The following is a 22,368-nucleotide window of genomic DNA, read 5'->3' as shown; positions in this document are numbered from 1 at the left end:
AGGGTAGGTATCGTTTTTATTTTCACTTTACAATCAGAATGGTCATTGAGAAAATGAGGGCATTTGTGAGTGGTATTTGTTTTCCTTTAACAGGAACAAGATATTATAACTAAATATTCAAGGTTGACTGTAGCTTAATATTTTGTGTGCATTTTTTTAAGATAAAAGCTTTGATGATGAGGAGTCTGTGGATGGAAACAGACCATCAGCCAGTTCCACATTTAAGGTACCGGCTAAGAAAATGGCAAGTGCAAGCGTTGGTGGGAAACGATCAGCCTCTGCACCCGGATCTAAATCAGGTACTGTAGCTAAATTGTTTTTATATTGCATTTAACAATCAGACTTGTCTTGAAAGTATAGATTTAATTGGCATGATTACTGAAAGGACAATTCATGGTTTTGTGCAATAAGATGAAAAGGCAGCTCAGTTTTTTTTTCTGAGAACATTATCGTATGTTTGGTGAAGTATCTACACAAGCAGAGATCACTTTCCTGAGGACATATATTTAAAAATAAATGTAATGTTTTTCTCAAGAAAAACATAATAGAGAAACAATTTCTGCTGATTGCGGAGTCTAAGGCAAGGGAACATAGCTTAAAAATAAGAACCAGACCTTTCGAGAGTAGAATTTGGAAATTCTTCTCCACACATTAGGTGGGATAAGTTAGAACTCTCTGCTGCAAATGGCGGTTGAAGCTAGATCAGTTGTATATTCTGGGTCATTAAGGCAGAAGGAAGCATCCAGTTCCATTTAGGTCTCTCCTAAGTCATCCAGTCTATCCCACTGTATTGAGACAGGATTAACCCTACAATTCTGTTTCCCTCAAGTGGCAATTCATTTTCCTCTTGAAAAATAATTCTCTGCATCCACCATCTTCATAGGCAGTGAGTACCATGGGGTGGCACGATGGCACGGTGATTAGCACTGCTGTCTCACAGCGCCATGCACCCAGGTTCGATTTCACCCTTGGACAACTGTCTGTGTGGAGTTTGCACGTTTTCTCTGTGTCCTCTGGATGCTCTGGTTTCCTCCCACAGTCCAAAGATGTAAAGGTTAGGTGGACAGGGCATGCTAAATTGACCATAGTGTCCAGGGATGTGCAGGCTAGGTGGGTTAGCCATAATAAATGCAGGGTTACAGGGATAGAGTTAGTGGGGCGGGTCTGGGTGGAATACTCTTAGGAGGGTCGGTGTGGACTCAATGGCCTGCTTCTACGCTTGTAGGGATTCTATTTTATTCTATTCTACTCTATTCTATCCTATTGTATTCTATTCTATAACTCCCTCTGTCTGTGTACCAATGTACAGCCATTTCTCTTGAGTCTGTCCTGATGATTGAACTATGCAACAATAGTTAATAATTTTTAACCACTAATGAGCTGAGAGAAGTGGTCAGTATTTTTATTTTTAAAATGGTTACCATTTTATCAACTTTTTAAACCAGTGGAGTTGATTCACATCTTTGTGTCTACCAACTCTATTTTATGAAAATATAGAAAATATATGTTTCAAAAGACCACCACCTGAGCTATAGGTTTTCTATATTTTCATAAAATAGAGTTTTATATATGTTTAATACAGACCTATTTTGTTGTGGCTTCTTTTAGCAATCAACATGCTGATGGATTGCTCCTAATAGTATACGATATGCTGTTATGTTTCAAGCAGGCATTTTCTGTTAACTACTGGTGGCGACATTAAAAACTGCACTTCTAGCTATTATATTTCTGTATATGTAGTCCTACAGTGAATATCTCTGTGGAATATGATTGATCTAAGGTCAAAACTGTTGCCTTGATGAGATGGTAGCATACCTTGCAATCCAGCAACATTTTGAACTTCAGACCTCTCACTTAATCCTTGTTTTTGTCCTAACCCCATCCCCAGACTTGGTTCTTGTTTTTCTCTGCTCTTTCCATAAGAATCATAAAATGCCTGCGGTGTGGTAACAGGCCATTCGGCCCAATATGTCCACATGACTCTCCACCGACCATCCCACACTACCCCTGTAACCCTGCATTTTCCATGGCTATCCACCTAACTGAGATGTCCCTGGACAGTATGGGCAATTTAGCATGGCCAGTTCACCTAGCCGGCACATCTTTGGACTGTAGGACGAAACCGGGGCACCTGGAGGAAACTCACGCAGACCAGGGGAGAATGTGCAAACTCCAGGCAGTTGCCCAAGGGTGGAATCAAACCCAGGTCCCTGGAGCTGTGAGGCACCAGTGCTAACCACTGAGCCACCGTGCCGTCCTACCTCTTCCTGAGCTTGTTATGAATTTTATATGTTTACTTTTATATCTTCTTTTGACATGTATTTTGTTTTACTACTTTATAAAATGCAACACACTTGGCATAAGGCACCAGATATATTTAAAAAAAGGAAGGATAGGTTGAGTAAGAGCAGACCAGTTAGCCTATGCTTGATGGCCAGCAAGTGATTGCAAAACAGTCTGAGAGACTGTATAAATCATGGTTTGAAAATCAAGAATAGTCAGCCTGGATTTGTGAAGGGGATGTTGTCTGATGAGGCCGATTTAAATTTTTTCTGCCAGAAAGGAAGAGGTTTGAGGGTAACACCTTTAATACAGCAGTTTACATGGACTTTAGCATGGTAAAATAGCATGACATTACATGATATGATTGTTTACCATATGATTCTGTGATCCAAATCAAACCAGCAAATCAGATCCAAAGTTCGGTTCGAGTGGTAGAAAACATATGTGTTCTTGGGCCAGTACGAGGTTCGTTGCTTCTAGTGAGAAATATGAATGATTTAAGTACATAATTATGAAATTTCCGAATGACATGAAAATTGATCGAGAAGTTCTATTGAGGGAGAAAATGATAAAATACACAAAGCTATCCTTGAACTAACTAGTTCGGCAGAAAAGCAGCAAATGAGTTTAATCTAGAGAGGTGCAAGGTAATGAAATTGGTGACAGCAAACAAGTCATGGAAATGTAGAGTAAATGGTAAGTTCTGAGAAGTATAAATGGACAGAGGAAGTCAATAACCAGAGTGCATAGATTTAATACAATGATAGAAGATGAGAGGGGTGTTGAGAAGAAATTTTGTCCCCCAAAGGATGTGTACACCTGAGCTATGCAGTTTCAATATTACTAAATGGGAATAGGTAGTCAGGAAAGATAGTGGAGCTGCGAACAGGAAATGAGTGTATTAGCATAATGGCGAAGCTGTCTGACTTTTTTTTTGAAAAGATGATGGAGACAAATAGCCTCATAATTTAAAAAAAACTTAGATGCAGAATGGCAGAAGTGAAAACTAAGATCTGGAAAATAGGGTTATGATGGATTGCTTTTTTTCATTCAAGATAAACACAATGGTCCAAAAGACCATCACCTGAGCTATTGGTTTTCTATACTTCTAAACTGCAATAGGTAGTCAGGAAAGACAGGAGAGCTGAGAACAGGAAATAAGTGCATAAGCATAATGGAGAAGCTGTCTGACATTTATTTGAATTTCTCAATAATATTTCGAATTAGCAGTGACATGTTCCAGGAAGATTGATGTCATATTCTTGTATTTGTCAGATCTTTGGCTTATCCCAAATTCCGCTCCGTACATCCTATTACGCATTAAGTTTTAACTATCATTCCTGTCCTTGTGGCCTTCATATCTAGTCCAGACCTTGCAACAATTCAAATCACAAATTTTCATTCTCATTTATAAGTTCCTTCAATATTGTAACTTATCATATCTCTACAACCTCCTCCAGCATTACAAATCAACCCATTGAGATTCCTTGTTTCTATTAAATCTGTCTTCCTGTGTATTGCCTTTCTTCCATCCTACTAATGTGGCAGATTATGAATCCATCTGAATCCCCTTAGACCATCTAACTTGATACCACTTTTCACCAATTAAAGTTAATTCTCTTCAAAACATATTGTTTAAAATGTGAGACAACAAGGTGCAGAGCTGGATGAACACAGCAGGCCAAGCAGCATCATAGGAGCAGAAAGGCTGACGTTTCGGGCCTAGACCCTTCTTCAGAAATGGGGGAGGGGAAGGGGGTTCTGAAATAAATAGGGAGAGAGGGGGAGGCGGATAGAAGATGGACAGAGGAGAAGATAGGTGGAGAGGAAACAGACAGGTCGAAGAGGCGGGGATGGAGCCAGTAAAGGTGAGTGTAGGTGGGGAGTTAGGGAGGGGATAGGTCAGTGCAGGGAGGACGGACAGGTCAAGGGGGCGGGATGAGGTTAGTAGGTAGGAGATGGGGGTGCGGCTTGAGTTGGGAGGAGGGGATAGGTGGGAGGAAGAACAGGTTAGGGAGGCGGGGATGAGCTGGGCTGGTTTTGGGATGCGGTAGGGGGAGGGGAGATTTTGAAGCTTGTGAAATCCACATTGGGCTGCAGGGTTCCCAAGCGGAATATGAGTTGCTGTTCCTGCAAACTTCGGGTGGCATCGTTGGGGCACTGCAGGAGGCCCAGGATGGACATGTCGTCTGAGGAATGGGAGGGGGAGTTGAAATGGTTCGCGACTGGGAGGTGCAGTTGTTTATTGCGAACCAAGCGTAGGTGTTCTGCAAAGCGGTCCCCGAGCCTCCGCTTGGTTTCCCCGATGTAGAGGAGGCCACAACGGGTACAGCGGATGCAGTATACCACATTGGCAGATGTGCAGGTGAACATCTGCTTGATGTGGAAAGTCTTCTTGGGGCCTGGGATGGGGGTGAGGGAGGAGGTATGGGGGCAGGTGTAGCACTTCCTGCGGTTGCAGGGAAAAGTGCCGGATGTGGTGGGGCTGGAGGGGAGTGTGGAGCAGACAAGGCAGTCACGGAGAGAGTGGTCCCTCCGGTAAGCAGATAAGGGTGGGGAGGGAAAGATGTCTTAGGTGGTGGGGTCAGATTGCAGATGGCGGAAGTGTTGGAGGATGATGCGTTGGATCCAGAGGTTGGTGGGGTGGTACGTGAGGACGAGGGGGATTCTTTTTTGGTTGTTATTGCGGGGACGGGGTGTGAGGGTTGAGTTGCGGGAAATGTGGGAGACACGGTTGAGGGCGTTCTCGACCACTGAGGGGGGGAAGTTGCGGTCCTTGAAATTTTTCTTCCTTCCACCTATCCCCTCCTCCCACCTCAAGCCGCACCCCCATTTCCTACCTACTAACCTCATCCCACCCCCTTGACCTGTCCGTCCTCCCTGGACTGACCTATCCCCTCACTAACTCCCCACCTACACTCACCTTTACTGGCTCCATCCCCGCCTCTTCGACCTGTCTGTTTCCTCTCCACCTATCTTCTCCTCTGTCCATCTTCTATCCGCCTCCCCCTCTCTCAATTTATTTCAGAAGCCCCTTCCCCTCCCCCATTTCTGATGAAGGGTCTAGGCCCAAAACGTCAGCCTTTCTGCTCCTCTGATGCTGCTTGGCCTGCTGTGTTGATCCAGCTCTACACCTTGTTCTCTCAGACTCTCCAGCATCTGCAGTTCCTACTATCTCTGTTTAAAATGTGCTTTCCTTTATCTCCTAACTGTTCCCTTATGGCTTGCAGTTTTTTTTTCTATTTCTCTGAAGAAGCATGCAGCAGTTGACATATTTATGGTGTTCTTTTAGTATGAAATCTGGTATCTTCATGTACAACGACAAAAAAAGGAAGAAAAAGATTTGCATTTATGTCACACCTTGGATGACTACTGAATGCCCCAAAGTGCTTTGCAGCCAATGAAGCACTTTCTAAGTACAGTCATTGTAGGAAGCATGAAAGTGAATTTGCACACAGTAAACTCTGCAAACAGTAATATGGTAGTCTGGAAATTATCTATTATTGGAATGGTGATTGAGTGAGTTTTAATGGCCAGGACACTGCAGAATAACTAGGGCATAACTTCCTACTCTTTGAAAGAGTGCCATGGGATCTTTTACGTCTATTAAAGTACTGCATTGTGTCTGCTAGATTGTATTGCTCAAGTGCAACTGTGGAATTTGAACCCACGACCTTGTTGCACAAAGGTGAAAGTCCAACTAACTGAGTCACAACTAGCACTCTTTATAGATTCATCTCCGCCTTAATGTTGTGAGCTCCATAGAGACTGATAACTTTTGGGAAGAATTAACCCAATGCCAATGAAAAGAAAACCACTGGGTGTTATTTCATCTTTCAAAGCTTTATCTGTAACAAATCAACTAAAATCAGTGTAGCTTAGGTTAAGGGTCATTCAAATAAGAAGATAAATTTTGCTTAAATCAAGAACACAACAAAAGTGCACCTCCCATATCTTCACAAACACTCACATAACTTCTTGCATCAATAAAACATCACCAGTGCGCTCCAATTATCACAGCCCTTGAATCACATTCACCATCAAATGTGTTCCATCTGAAGTTCCCAGACACAGTTCCCACCAACAAAGTGCACATCTGAAAATCCTCTCTCTTCCGTCACAACAGTTGTGATGATGCTGAGTCCCCCTTCTTTAATCCTTTAAAATATCTAGTGGGCTCCAGAACCCTTCAGCAGTAACGTGGATATTGTGCAGCCAACAGTTCTTGGTGCTTCATGCTTTCTTTTTTCCCCAGCTATGTAACATATATAGGAACACGATCTGTGCACAATTCGAAGATCTATTTCAACACTAAAGACTGCCAAATTGAAAATGACCATCCAGAGAGAGTCTTACTCATTTTCTCTCTGCTCAAAGTCTGAATTCTTAAAAGGGAAAAATAGGCTTTTTGCACCTCCACTTTAACTAGCTTTCGATTTAGCCTTTGCTTCTTAGCTTTTCATAGTAATGCCAGGTCAAGTGGTTATTTTCTGAACCACATAATCTAATAATCAGGAAGCTAATTTAATCTTCTTTTAAAATATGTCCCAGCACATTTTGTTCTTTAAAAGATATCACACACAAGAAAACTCGGGATTTCCTCAGCCCATTGTTTTATCACTTTAAATGGAATCAAAACAGTATCAAGAAAGTTTTAAATTTGTTTTACCCTGTATTCTTCATTCAACTGATATCTCCTTTCTCCCCATCTCCATCAGTTTTTTTTCAAATATATAATTTCTTTCAGCGGTTATCTGCATTACAAAATTACATCATTATACTGATATTCACAAACTGCTTGTTGTGTAGTGTTTGTGCCCTGTGATGCAATTTCTTTTCTTTTATAAGATTAGAATCACTTGAATGTCATCCTTGTCACTTTCTCGAAATAAGGATGGCGCCTGCCAGGCTTCATGATTTGTACGTCCTCGAGTGCCTCAGCAAATAGAATCTGGAGCCATTAGCCTTTGAACAGAAAGGACAAGAGTTGGCCGAGGGAAGGGGGATTCTTGAGCCAGCTCTCCTTTCACTTGTTGAATGAGATGCTGCCTACATGGCATAGTTTCCACCGAAATGTACCCAAACACCAATGTCAAGTTGTCCCTCTTTCAGTGAGGCCTTCAGTGTCCTAAAAATGCTTCTCTGTGGTTGTTGAGATCAGGAGCCATCCTCAAGTTGTGAAAAGAGGATTTGTTTTAGAAGCCGATTATTTGATGTGTGGATACAGTGTCCAAACCAGTGGAACTGTTTTCACATGATCATATTTGTCATGCTGAAGAAATTGTCATCAATACAAGTACCAGAAATGTTTTGCCTGTGTTTCCATTTAACTGAGTATCCTATGGATTCACTAGAAATGCTGCAGTCCAGGAGATGCTTTTGATGGGCGACCAAAATTTCTCACTGCTGTATAAAAGACAGATGTCAATAGCAACATTGTAGACTGAAACCTTTGTTTTCTTTTGGAGATCTTTGTTGTCAAAGACCTGATTGCATAATTTTTGTAAGGCTGTGCAAGCACAGTTGATTTTGTGCTGGATCTGCTCTTCAACGGTGGCCTTTTAAGAAAAATATCTTGTCAGATATGAGAAATGTTCATCAACATCTGTAGAATAGGATAGAAATTTATTGTCACATGTACTTTTACATCAACAAAAATACAGTGAAAAGTTTTATAAATTGCCCCACTGTGGTGTCTATATCTATGCCAGAAGTCATACGTAATAAGAAGAAAAAGTACAATTAAGACAAAGTTCAACGCAGTTCAGTTAAGGCTCCTGGGCTCGGGGAAAGCCAGTTAAGGAACAATGGAATACCCTGAAGATGCAGCTAGGATGAAACCGCCATTCCGGGACATGACTGCCACACTTGGGCAGAAGTTTCCACCGAAGAAGATCACCATGCTGAGCCAAGGCCATCTGGCAGGTCACCAGAATACCTGGAAGCCAATGATGAAGAATTCAACGCTGGGACAAGACTACCATACTGTGCCAAGACCGCCACTTGTCCCTCAGGTGCCTGGGCCGTAGCCACAGACCTGGAGCATTAGCCAAGCCTGTGGGTCCGGTTTGGGGAAATCAGCCTGGGACCTGCCCCTTGCTCGCTGGGATACCTGGGGCTGAGATGGAGCCGCATCCGGCTCTTCTCGGTGTTGCTGCAGCTGTTGCCGGAAGCCTCTTCCTTCACCCGCCACTCTCCAGACTTAAAGAAAACAAAAACAAAAAAGAGCTAGTGAAAGAAAGAGAAAGAAAATGAACAGGAGAGAACGAGCCCCAGGCTCAGCTCACCTACTCCGCCGCCATCTTGAAGTCTCCCCATCAGTAATAAAAGCTAGAGAGGTAGGTACTTGTTTGGGGAGGGCTGGTGAAGGATTCAGGACTTGCTGCTGTTGGAGAAAAGACTAACCATTTTGTATGTGGAGTGAAAGAGTTTGAGCACAGTCTTAATACCAATTGCAATGTGGACTACAACTGTACAGTTTTAGCCATTTTGTAAATCAATGGTACACTGGAAGGTCACCTTAGTTTTGACTCTCAGCTATTTGACATTTTAAAAAAAATTGTTGTTGGGTCTCAACTCAAGCATGACCCTTTGTGAAATTAGTCACAAAATGAGCACCAGGAGAAGCCTGTAGCAGATGGTGAAGAGATTTGGTGCAATCACACAATCTTGCTTCATGCCTATAAAATAAAGAACAGCACGGTTTCTACTCCATTACAAAGTTGCTGTCATACCATTATACATGAGTCACGGGATCTAGCAGATTTTGCTGGACATCCAAGCCTCTAGAAAGTTTCCAAAGTGCTTTGTAATTGATGGGGTCAGAGCTCTTTGACATACCAATTAAGGCCACATAAAGCTCATTACGTTATTTCAGACACTTTTCTTGGATTTGTTAAGCAACAAAAATAGGTTTGTGGATCACCTGGATGACCAGAAGCCACATTTCGTCTCTGGAACCATGCCTTTGCTGTTATGTTAGGCATTCATGGAAGATTTATATGGGAATCTCCATATAGCAGACAGAAGGAATATACGTCTATAGTTCGCATAAAAATGTGTGAAGTCTTTAAAAGCGAATTTTTGAATTTTGAAAAGAAAATCACTTGAATGTAGAAATATGGTAGAGGGAACATTTGATCACACACTTACTTGCCCTTCAATTTGGGGATCGGTTTAGCTTAACATATGCAGGCTGGATGGTGGTGCATTATCTGCTTAGAATTTAGATGAATAGTTAATTGGCTTTAGAAATGAAGTAAGATTGCATTTAACATAATTTTCTCAATTGCATTGAAAATAAGATGTAGGCTATTTTGGCCACTCAAACCTGCTCTGCCATTCATTAAGAACATGGTTGATAGAGGCTGTAAGTCCAGTTTCCTGTTACCTCCCATAATCATTGATTTTGTTGCATTAAACATATGTCGGACTCAGCCTTGAATATATTCAATGACACTGTCTTTAAAATTCTCTTGGGTGGAAAACTCCAAAGCTTACTGACTGTGTGCAAGAAGAAATTCCTCCTGAGCATTGTCTTAAAAGTGAGATACCTAATTTTGGAGACTCTGCTTCCTGGTCAGAGTTCTCCTATGAGCAGCTGTCCTGTCAAATCCTTCAGGATTGATTGATTTGATCTGATTGTCACATGTACTCAAGTACTAAAGTACAGTAGCACAGTGAAAAGTATGTAATGTCATCACACGAGATGCTATCTTAAGTACAAGTACCTAGGTACAGAATCTTAAGAACAAGGTAGAAAGAAAGAACAACGTTAAAAGTTAAACATTGCAGTAATTACAGTATAGTGTAAAACATACGAAATAAGGTTTAAATTTACACATTGCAGCCCTTCTTAGTTTTAAGTAGAAAATTTAAAAAAGTTGAAAGACATTATGTTTCAATAAGGTTTTGAACAATGACAATAGATGCATTCTGCTCAGTTTATCTCTAAAAGAAACCTGTTCATATTAGAAATCAACTTGTGAATCTTTTTGGAATTGTTGCCAAAGCAAATATATCCCTCTTTAAGTATGCAATGCCAAACAGTTGCACTACCCTCGGTGTGGTCTCTGTATTGTAGCAAGACTTCCCTAATTTTATCACCCTTCCAAAAAAGGTTGCCATATCACTTGCTGTATCTAATAAAAACCAAAAGAACTGCAGATGCTGTAAATCAAGAACAAAAACAAAGTTGCTGGAAAAGCTCAGCAGGTCTGGCAGCATCTGTGAAGGAGAAAACAGAGTTAATGTTTCGGGTCTGGTGACCCTTCCTCAGAACTGATGGTGGCTGGGAAAATGTCAGTTTATATGCAGAAAATAGGGAAGTGGGTGGGGTAGAGAGTAAACGATAGGATAGAGCCCAAAGAGAGAGAAAGACAACAAGGTGCAGAGCTGGATGAACACAGCAGGCTACGCAGCATCATAGGAGCAGAAAGGCTGACGTTTCGGGCCTAGACCCTTCACCCTTCTCCAGCATCTGCAGTGCCTACTATCTCAGAGAGAAAGACAGTTGGACAGACAAAGGAGTTGCTAATGATCAGGCTGGGAGGGTGAGTAGTTGTTAACGGGGACTGTTAGTGACTAACAACAGGGAGTGTGTAGTGGCAGACTATGTGGTAACAAAGCCTGGTGCGTGGGGTGGGGGACTGGGACATGGGAGAGTTTAGACCCTAAAATTATTGAACTCAATATTGCGTCCGGAAGGCTGCAGGGTGCCCAAGCGAAAAATGAGGTGTTGTTCCTCCAGCTTGCGTTGGGCTTCACTGGAACACTGTAGCAAGCCAGAGACAGAGATGTTGGCCAGGGAGCAAGGTGGTGCATTGAAGTGGCAGGCAACAGGTAGTTCAGGGTCTTTTTTGCAAGCAGAATGTAGATATTCTGCGAAGCGGTTGCCAAGTCTACGCTTTGTTCCCCAATGTAGAGGAGACCACATTGTGAGCAGCGAATGCAGTAGACTAGATTCTTGGAAGTGCAGGTGAAGTGTTGCTTCACCTGAAAGGTATGTTTGGGCCCTTGGATTCTGGGGAGGGAGGAGATAAATGCGCAGGTGTTGCACCTTCGCCAGTTACAGGGAAAGGTGCCGTAGGGCTGTGGGGAGGTGTTGGGGGTGATGGAAGTGTGGACCAGGGTGTCCCGGAGGGAACAGTCCCTGCGGAAGGCGGACAAGGGAGGGGAGGGGAAAATGTGTCTGGTGGTGGCATCTTGCTGGAGGTGGCAGAAATGGCATCTGATGATCTTCTGGATGTGGATGCTGGTGGGATGGTAGGTGAAGATAAGGGAAACCCTATCGCTGTTGCGGGAGGGAAGAGAAGGGGTGAGAGTGCAAGTGTGGGAGATGGGTTGGACCTAGTTGAGGGCCCTGTCGACAATGGAGCTGGGGAATCCTCAGTTGAGGAAGAAGGTAGACATTTCGGAGGCTCCCTTGTCGAAGTTGGCCTCATCTGAACGTATGCGACGGAGGCGGAGGAACTGAAAGAATGGGATGGAGTCTTTACAGGAAGTGGGGTGTGAGGATGTATAGTCCAGGTAGCTGTGGGAGTCAGTAGGTTTGTAATGGATATTAGTGGCCAGTCTATCCCCAGAAATGGAAACAAATGTCGAGGAAGGAAAGGGAGGAGTCAGAGATAGACCAGGTGAAAGTGAGGGCAGGGTGGAAATTGGAGGCGAAATTGATGAACTTTTCCAATTCCAGACGAGAGAGGGAAGCAGCACCAATGATATCATTGATGTATCGGAGAAAGAGTTGTGGGTGGGGGCCGGAATAGGACTGGAACAAGGAATGTTCCATGTATCTCATGAAGAGACAGGCATAACTAGGGCCCATGCAGGTACCCGTGGCAACCCCTCTTACCTGAAGAAAATGAGAGTTGAAAGAGAAGTTGTTGAGGGGGAGGACAAGCTTGGCCAAGCGGAGGAGGGTGGTGGTGGGTGGGGATGGTTCAGGTCTTTACTCCAGGAAGAAGCGGAGAGCCCTAAGACCCTCCTGGTGGGGAATGGATGTGTAAAGTGATTACACATCCATGGTAAAGAGGAGGTGGCTGGAGCCAGTAAACTGGAAGCTTTGAAACTGGCGTAAGGCGTCAGATGAATCATGGATGTATGTGGGTGGGGATTGGACCGGGGGGAGAAGACTGAGACAAGGTAGGAAGAGATGATTTCTGTGGGGCATGAGCAGGCTGAAACAATGGGTCTACCTGAACAGTCCTGTTTGTGGATTTTTGGCAGGAGGTAGAAACGAGCTGTGCAGGGTTGGGGGACTATTAGCTTGGAAGCAGTTGGGGGGAGATCACCGGATGAAATGAGATCCGTAACCGTTGTGGATACAATGGCCTGATGTGCCATGGTGGGGTCATGGTCCAGGGGAAGGTAGGAGGAGAGCTGGCGCTCCGCCTCTGCAAGGTAGAGGTCAGTACACCAGACAACAACCGCACCACCCTTATCGGCAGGCTTGATGACAAAGTCCGGGTCAGACCTGAGTGCACGGAGTGCAGTCAGTTCAGAGGGAGAAAGGTTGGATTTGTTGAGAGGAGCAGTGAAATTGAGGTGACTAATGTCACGTCGACAGTTCTCAATGAAAAGTTCGAGTGCAGGTAAAAGGCTGGAGGGAGGGGTCCAGGTGGAGGGAGAGAGTTGGAGTTGGGCAAAGGGGTCTGTGGGACGGGGAGAGGACTCTTGTCCAAAGAAATGAGCACGGAGGCGAAGACGGCCGAAGGACTAGTGAGAGTTCGAATACTTTTGCTGGTACTTGCACTGAAACTTTTCTAATTTTTTTTGCTGAGTGTAATATGTTTAATTTTTTTCTTGATTAATAAACATTTTATTCTTTGTATTAAAAGTACACTGCTACTTCTATGAACGTATTCAGTAACTGACCTCCGTGGTTTAAAAAACAAAGTTAGGGTTTATTAAGCCAGGTTTCACTGGGATCTGGAACAAAAACAGAAGTTGCAGGAAAAGCTCAGCAGGTCTGGCAGCATCTGTGAAGAAAAATCAGAGTTAACGTTTTGGTTCCGGTGACCCTTCCTCAGAAGGTTTTTCACTGGGATCTGGTTGGTCTAGTATTGCCATCAGCTGGCATTGTAACACCATCAAGCTGTGTTGTTAGTCTAATTTTAATTGGCTAGTTTGAGTGAGATTGTGATCTACAAGTAATTAAATTAAAATAGGATACCCTGAAAACACTCAGACCAAACAACATCAAACTTTAATCAGAAGAAGTGATGTCCATTTTGTTTTTAGATCATAGAATCTCTACAGTGTGGAAACAGGCCCTTCAGCCCAACAAGTCCACACTGACTCTCAGAGCATTCCACCCAGACCCATCCCTCTATAACCCAGCTAATCTACACATCCCTGAACACTATGGGCAATTTAGCATGGCCAATCCACCTCGCCTGCACATCTTTGAACTGTGGGAGGAAACCGGAGCACCCGAAGGAAACCCACACAGACATGGGGAGAATGTGCAAAGTCCACACAGATAGTCGCTCGAGGGTGGAATTGAACCTGGGCCCCAGGCGCTGTGAGGCAGCGGTGCTCACCACTGAGCCACTGTGCTGCCGTGAAAATTTCTGAAGAAAGGTCCTGACCCGAAACGTCAGCTTTCCTGTACCTCTGATGCTGCCTGGCCTGTTATGTTCCTCCAGCTCCACACTTTGTTCGCATGGTTGAACATATTGTCTTTCAGATGAGATGTTAAACTAGAGCTATCTCTGTAAATTACGCAATTTCTCAATCAACATCACAGAAAACAGATTATTTAAACATTATAGCGCTGTTGCTTATTGTATGTGGATTGGCTGCCACATCTCCTATATTGCAACAATGACTGCACTTCAAAAGGATCTCACTGACTCGAAAGAAATTTGGGACATCCTAAAGTCATGATAATTGTTGTAGAAATCCAAATCTTCTTTTTTATTTGATCTCACCCAAAATATTCACACCCTCCATTATCAATGCATCACGATAGAAATTTCAATCGTCCACACATCATACTTAAGAAGTTCACCAAGTCTTGTTCAGCAGCCTTATTAAAACTACTGAGATAACAAGGTGTAGAGCTGGATGAACACAGCAGGCCAAGCAGCATCATAGGAGCAGGACGGCTGACGTTTCGGGCCTAGACCCTTCATCAGAAATGGAGGAGGGAAAGGGGGTTCTGAAATAAATAGGGAGAGAGGGGGAGGCGGATAGAAGATGAATAGAGGAGAAGATAGGTGGAGAGGAAACAGACAGGTCAAAGAGGCGGGGATGGAGCCAGTAAAGGTGAGTGTAGGTAGGGAGGGGATAGGTCAGTCCAGGGAGGACAGACAGGTCAAGGGGGCGGGATGAGGTTAGTAGGTAGGAGATGGAGGTGCGGCTTGAGGTGGGAGGAGGGGATAGGTGGGAGGAAGAGACGAGCTGGGCTGGTTTTGGGATGCGGTAGGGGGAGGGGAGATTTTGAAGCTTGTGAAATCCACATTGATACCATTGGGCTGCAGGGTTCCCAAGCGGAATATGAGTTGCTGTTCCTGCAACCTTCGGGTGGCATCGTTGTGGCACTGCAGGAGGCTCGGGATGGACATGTCGTCTGAGGAATGGGAGGGGGAGTTGAAATGGTTCGCGACTGGGAGGTGCAGTTGTTTATTGCGAACCGAGCGTAGGTGTTCTGCAAAGCGGTCCTCAAGCTTCAAAATCTCCCCTCCCCCTACCGCATCCCAAAACCAGCCCAGCTCATCCCCGCCTCCCTAATCTGTTCTTCCTCCCACCTATCCCCTCCTCCCAACTCAAGCCGCACTCCCATTTCCTACCTACTAACCTCATCCTGCCCCCTTGACCTGTCCGTCCTCCCTGGACTGACCTATCTCCTCCCTACCTACACTCACCTTTACTGGCTCCCCACCTATACTCACCTTTACTGGCTCCATCCTCGCCTCTTTGACCTGTCTGTTTCTTCTATCCATCTCCTCTATCCATCTTCTATCCGCCTCCCCCTCTCTCCCTATTTATTTAGAACCCCCTTCCCCTCCCCCATTTCTGATGAAGGGTCGAGGCCCGAGACGTCGGCCTCCCTGCTCCTATGATGCTGCTTGGCCTGCTGTGTTCGTCCAGCTCTGCACCTTGTTGTCTCAGATTCTCCAGCATCTGCAGTTCCTGCTATCTCTGTTACGTTCCAGGTCCAGTTCTGCTTTTGAGAGCTGATGCTTGCCAGAGAATTCCTTGGATTTTCTCCTCCTCTGCTAGCACTCGGTTGCAGAGGTGTAGAGGAAACTCATGAAGTTCTGACATAGAATTGCACTGTATTTAAAGCACTGGAATAAGCCCAAGCCCAGAATGTCCAATTTAATGTTTCTGCTCCATTTGAGCTTGCTCACGTTCTTACTTTATCTCACTTTAACAAAGCATTTGACTCTTTTTCTTTCCTCCTGCCTGTGTTTAAAGCCCCAACCCCCCATCTTTTAATTCATCTCTACTGTTTACCACAGTCATTTTATAAGATGGCAAGTCCAGTTTTACACTCTTCGCTGAGGAACTTTCTTCTGAATTCTATGTTGGCATTACAACCACATTCGTTTTATGACTCATAGCTTTGTGCTCCACCTCAAGTGGAAACTTCTTTATATCTACCCGATGGTATCCCCTTCATTTCAAAAATTAAATATTTCTGTCACACCTCAGGGGAAATTAAGCTTTTCAAGTGGGAGGGGAGCTTTGGAATAATTTTCCAGTCATTATGTTGTTGTTCCAGAATTACACTAACAGTGCCTCCTAAGGCACCACATTGTGCCCCTTAGCTTAATTACTTCTCTCCCGCTTTTGTTATTATTTACAACAAGAATATGCTCACTGGAAAGGCAATATTAGCTTTTTCGTCCTTCTCACTGTTTGAGAGAAAGAAAAGGTTCATTGAGACTAACAGAATTTTGATTGAGTACAATGCAAATCAAAGTAAAATTAGTTTTTGAACTGAAAACAACAAATGCTGGAAATCACAGCAGGTCAAGCAGCATCCATGGAGAGAGAGCAGGCTAGTGTTTCGGGTCTAGATGACTCTTCATCAGCTCTGGTGACCCAAAATGTTAACTCTGATTTTTCTTCACAGATGCTACCAGACCTGTTGAGCTTTTCCAGCAACTTCTGTTTTTGTTCCTGATTTACAGCATCCACAGTTCTTTCGGTTTTCATGTCGTCAGCGTATAGGGTTTTAGAACAGAGGGAGAAATCTTTGTCAGGAGGACAGTTTTTTCTTTAAACAGTGCAATAGCATTTTTAATGTCCACTTGAAACAGAATGACCAGAACAGGCTGAAGATTAATGTAACTTTGAATACCTGTGATAGCACAGCATTACTTCAGTACTGAATAAAAACCAAAAGAAAGATGGATGCTGGAAATCAGAAACACAAACAGAAACTGCTGGAGAAGCTGAGCAGGTCTGGCAGCATCTGTGGAGAGAAATCAGAGTTACCATTTCAGGACCCTTCTGAAATGTAACTCTGACTTCTCTCTAAAGATGCTGCCAGACCTGCTCAGCTTTTCCAGCAATATCTTTTTTTGTTACTACTTCAGTACTGTATCATTGGAACACCCTTCCCGCATTAACCCTGTCCAATCCTTGTTAGAATTTTATAAGTTTCTATGAGATATCCCCCTCTTTGGGTTTTTCTAAACCCCAGTGAATGTAGTCCTAACTGATCCATTCTTTCTTTATACATTCATCCTGCCAATCCCGGAATCAGTCTGGTAAATCTTGGTTGCACTCCCTCCATAGCCAGAAGATCCTTCCTCAGATAAGGAGACCAAAACGGCACACAGTATCCAAGTGTGGTAACGCCAGTATGGTAATGCCAAGGCCCTGTACAATTGCAACAAGACAGCCTTGTTCTTGTACTTGAATCTTCTTGCTCTGAAGGCCAACATATTATTTGCCTTCTTCACCACCTGCTGCATCTGCATGCTTACTTTCAGCATGGGGCACAAGAGCACCCAGATCTCGTTGCACCTCTCCCCTTCCCAATCTATAGCCATTTAGATAATAATCAACCTTCCTGTTTTTGACCAAAGTGGATAATTTCACCTGCCATGTATTTGTCCACACACTCAACTTGTCTAAATCACACTGAACCATCTCCACATCCCTCTCACAGCTCACCTTTCCATCCAGCTTTGAGTCATTTGCAAATTTGGAGACGTTACATTTAGTTCCCTCACTTAAACTATTAACTTATGTTGTGAATTGCTGAGGTCCATTGATAACTGGCTGAAAAGCAAAGCTGAGTAGAATCGCTGACAACAATGCATCCTTCCTGATGAGCTGAATACATTTTATGCTCATTTTAAACACAATGTCAGTGAAATCATGTCATCTGCCCTGACAGCCTCGGATGAAGCTGTACCCACAGTCATTGCCACAGACATCAGATTGGCCTTTTTTGAGGGTGAACCAATGGTGAACCAGTGCAGTCCAAGGGGGTGCTTTTGCTAACGCTGTTGGGGAGGGTTTAAACTAATGTGACAGGGGGATTGAAACCAAATGAGGAGGTTAGTGGACAGGAAGGAGGTAGTAACTAAAGCCTGTAAGGAGCTAGATAACGAAATCAGTGTGACTAAGGGGAAGAGTAGACAGATAGCAGATGATGAACGCAAAGGGACAGGTGGTCTGAGATGCATTTGTTTTAATGCGAGAAGTGTAGTAGGTAAGGCAGACGAACTTAGGGCTTAGATTAGTACCTGGGAGTATGATGTTATTGCTATTACTGAGACTTGGTTGAGGGAAGGGCAAGATTGGCAACTAAATATCCCAGCATATAGATGCTTCAGGCGGGATAGAGAGGGAGGTAAAAGGGATGGAGGAGTTGCATTACTGGTCAAAGAGGATATCACAGCTGTACTGAAGGAGGGCATATGGAAGACTTGAGCAGTGAGGCAATATGGGCAGAGCTCAGAAATAGGAAGGGTGCAGTAACAATGTTGGGGCAGTACTACAGGCCTCCCAACAGCAAACATGAGATAGAGGTACAAATATGTAGACAGATTATGGAAAGATGTAGGAGCAAAAGGGTGGTGGTGATGGGAGATTTTAATTTTCCCAACATTGACTGGGATTCACTTAGTGTTAGGGGTTTAGATGGAGCAGAATTTGTAAGGAGCATCCAGGAGGGTTTTATAGAGCAGTATGTAAATAGTCGAACTCGGGAAGGGGCCATACTGGACCTGGTGTTGGGGAATGAGCCCGGCCAGGTGGTTGAAGTTTCAGAAGGGGATTTCTTTGGGAATAGTGATCACAATTCCGTAAGTTTTACAATACTCATGGACAAAGACGAGAGTGGTCCTAAAGGAAGAGTGCTAAACTGGGGGAAGGCCAACTATAGCAAAATTCGGGAATGTGGATTGGGAGCAGCTGTTTGAGGGTAAATCCACATTTGATATGTGGGAGGCTTTTAAAGAGAGGTTTATTAGAGTGCAGGACAGACATGTCCCTGTGAAAATGAGGGATAGAGAGGGCAAGATTAGGGAACCATGGATGACAGGTGAAATTGTGAGACTAGCAAAGAGGAAAAAGGAAGCATACATAAGGTTGAGGCAACTGAGAACAGACAAAGCTTTGGAAGAATATCGGGAAAGTAGGACCAATCTGAAACGAGGAACTAAGAGGGCTAAAAGGGGTCATGAAATATCTTTAGCAAACAGGGTTAAGGAAAATCCCAAAGCCTTTTATTCATACATAAGGAGCAAGAGGGTAACGAGAGAAAGGGTTGGCCCACTCAAGGACAAAGGAGGGAAATTATGCGAGGAGTCAGAGAAAATGAGTGAGATTCTTAATGAGTACTTTGCATCAGTATTCACCGAGGAGAGGGACATGACGGATGTTGAGGTTAGGGATAGATGTTTGATTACTCTAGCTCAAGTCGACATAAGGAGGGGAGAAGTGTTGGCTATTCTAAAAGGCATTGGGATGGACACGTCCCCAGGTCCAGATGGGATCTGTCCCAGGTTGATGAGGGAAGCGAGAGAAGAAATAGCTGGGGCCTTAACAGATATCTTTGCAGCATCCTTGAGCACGGGTGAGGTCCCGGAGGACTGGAGAATTGCTAACATTGTCCCCTTGTTTAAGAAGGGTAGCAAGGATAATCCAGGTAATTATAGACCAGTGAGCCTGACGTCAGTGGTGGGGAAGCTGCTGGAGAAGATACTGAGGGATAGGATCTATTTACATTTGGAAGAAAATAGGCTTATTAGTGATAGGCAACATGGTTTTGTGCAGGGAAGGTCATGTCTTACCAACTTGATAGAATTCTTTGAGGAAGTGACAAAGTTGATAGATGAGGGAAGGGCTATAGATGTCATATCCATGGACTTCAGTAAGGCGCTTGATAAGGTTCCCCATGGTAGGCTGATGGAGAAAGTGAAATCGCATGGGGTCCAGGGTGTACTAGCTAGATGGATAGAGAACTGGCTGGGCAACAGGAGACTGAGGGTTGTAGTGGAAGGGAGTTTCTCAAAATGGAGAACTGTGACCAGTGGTGTTCCACAGGGATCCATGTTGGGACCACTGTTGTTTGTGATATACATAAATGATCTGGAAGAAGGTATAGATGGTCTGATTAGCAAGTTTGCAGATGACACTAAGATTGGTGGAGTAGCAGATAGTGAAGGGGACTGTCGGAGAATGCAGCAGAATATAGATAGATTGGAGAGTTGGGCGGAGAAATGGCAGATGGAGTTCAATCCAGGCAAATGCGAGGTGATGCATTTTGGAAGATCCAATTCAAGAGCGAACTATACGGTAAATGGAAAAGCCCTGGGAAAAATTGATGCACAGAGAGATCTGGGTGTTCAGGTCCATTGTACACTGAAGGTGGCAACGCAGGTGGATAGAGTGGTTAAGAAGGCATACAGCATGCTTTCATTCATCGGACGGGGTATTGAGTACAAGAGTTGGCAGGTCATGTTACAGTTGTATAGGACTTTGGTTCGACCATGTTTGGAATACTGCGTACAGTTCTGGTCGCCACATTACCAAAAGGATGTGGATGCTTTGGAGAGGGTGCAGAGGAGGTTCACCAGGATGTTGCCTGGTATGGAGGGCGCTAGCTATGAAGAGAGGTTGAGTGGATTAGGATTATTTACATTAGAAAGATGGAGGTTGAGGGGGGACCTGATTGAGGTCTACAAAATCATGAGAGGTATAGACAGGGTGGATAGCAAGAAGCTTTTTCCCAGAGTGGGGGACTCAATTACTAGGGGTCACCATTTCAAGGTGAGAGGAGAAAAGTCTAAGGGAGATGAGCGTGGAAAGTTCTTTACGCAGAGGGTGTTGGGTGCCTGGAACGCGTTGCCAGCGGAGGTGATAGAGGCGGGCACGATAGCGTCATTTAAGATGTATCGAGATAGATATGGGCAGGGAGCAGAGGGATACCTTGGAAAATAGGCGACAGGTTTAGATAGAGGATCTGGATCGGCGCAGGCTTGGAGGGCCAAAGGGCCTGTTCCTGTGCTGTAATTTTCTTTGTTCTTTGTTCTTTGGAAAGCAACTCTGGATGGAATCCCTAACCATGCACTCAGATCCTGCATGGACCAGCTGGTGTGGGAATATTTGCAGACTCTTTAACCTCTTCTTACTACTATGTGAATTTCCCACCTGCTTCAAGAAGTCCACTGCAATCCCACTGCCAAAGAAAAATCAGTGTCTTAATGACTACTGCCCAGTGGCTCTGACATCCATCGTTTTGAAGTGCTTGAAGAGATTAGTAATGGCACATATCAACTTCAGCCTCCCAGACTGCCTTGATCTGCCACAATTTGCTTACTGTGACAATAGGTCCTTGACAGGCACTGTCTCCTTGGCCCTGCACTCATCCCTGGAACATTTGGATAACAAGGACACCTTTGTTAGATTCGTATCTATTGATTTCAGCTCCACCTTCAACACCATAATTCCAACAAAGCTCATGTCCCAACTCTGAGACCTAGGACTTTGCTCCCCGCTCTGGAACTGGATTCTCGACTTCCTGACCCGCAGATCACAATCACTAAGGATAGGCGACAACACCTCCACAATAATCCTCAACAATGGTACCCTTCAAATACTCAGCCTCTCACTATATTCCGTACACACTCACAACTGTGTGGCCAAATTCAGCTCTAACTCGGTTTACAAATTTGCTGATGACACCATCATACTGAGTCAGAATTCAAACAGCAACGAAACAGAGTACATGAAAGAGGTAGTCAGTCTTGTGGCATGGTATAAGGCCAACAAACCCTCCCTCAATGTCAGCAAAATGAAGGAGCTGGTCATCAACTTGAGGAAGCAGAGTAGAGGACACACCCCTGTCTGTATCAGTGGTGCTGAGGTGGAGGCAGTTGAGAGCTTCAGGTTCTTAGGAGTAAATATCACCCACGACTTGACTTATCTTATCCATCCTGATCGAAGCTACAGTCAAGAAAGCACCCCTACTTCCTCAGAAGGCTGAGGAAATTCAGCATGTCCACAATGACTCTTAGCGATTTTTATAGATGTACCATATAAAGCATCCTATCCTGATGCATCACAGCTTGGTATGGCAAATGCTCTGCCCAAGACCTCAAGAAATTGCAGAGTTGTGAATGCCCAGTCAATCATGTAAACTAGCCTTCCTTCCATTGATGCTGTCTACATTTCCTGCTGCCTCAGGAAAGCAGCCAACATAATCAAACACTCCCCCCAACCCAGGTGTACTCTCTTCCAGCCTCTTCTTTCGGGCAGAAGATAGAAAAGTTTGAAAATGGGTACCAACAGATTTACAAACAGCTTCTTCCCTGCTGTTAGCAGACTTATGAATGGACATCCTGTACGTTTGAGTTGATCTTTCTCTGCACCTTCTCTATAACTGTAACACTGTATTCTGCATTCAGTTCTATATCCTGATGTACTTATGCAAAGTATGATTTGTTTGGATGGCACACAAAACAAATACATTTCACTGTATCTTAGTACACGTGACAATAATAAATTAAAACTATCAAAATCAAATCAAACTAGTCACTGAATGCCACAGAAAAAATATCTGTTATTCCTCCTAGTTAACAAGGTGTAGAGTTGGATGAACACAGCAGGCCA

General features: G+C 44.0%; 1 protein-coding gene across 1 annotated transcript in view; it reads left to right on the top strand.

Moving 5' to 3' along the window:
- The window catches only part of LOC109917082 (CLIP-associating protein 1-like), a 180,902-nt gene that overhangs the window by 91,267 nt on the left and 67,267 nt on the right, over positions 1 to 22,368 (top strand). The window contains exon 8 of the mRNA XM_048595633.1: positions 162 to 299. Within this exon, the coding sequence (XP_048451590.1) occupies positions 162 to 299 (138 nt within the window). The remainder of the gene's footprint in view (positions 1 to 161; positions 300 to 22,368) is intronic.

This window comes from Rhincodon typus, chromosome 4 (assembly GCF_021869965.1).
Source record: "Rhincodon typus isolate 14 chromosome 4, sRhiTyp1.1, whole genome shotgun sequence".
NCBI lineage: Eukaryota > Metazoa > Chordata > Chondrichthyes > Orectolobiformes > Rhincodontidae > Rhincodon > Rhincodon typus.
The sequence above is the reverse complement of the archived record's forward strand: the minus strand, read 5'-3'. Positions and strand labels throughout refer to the sequence as shown.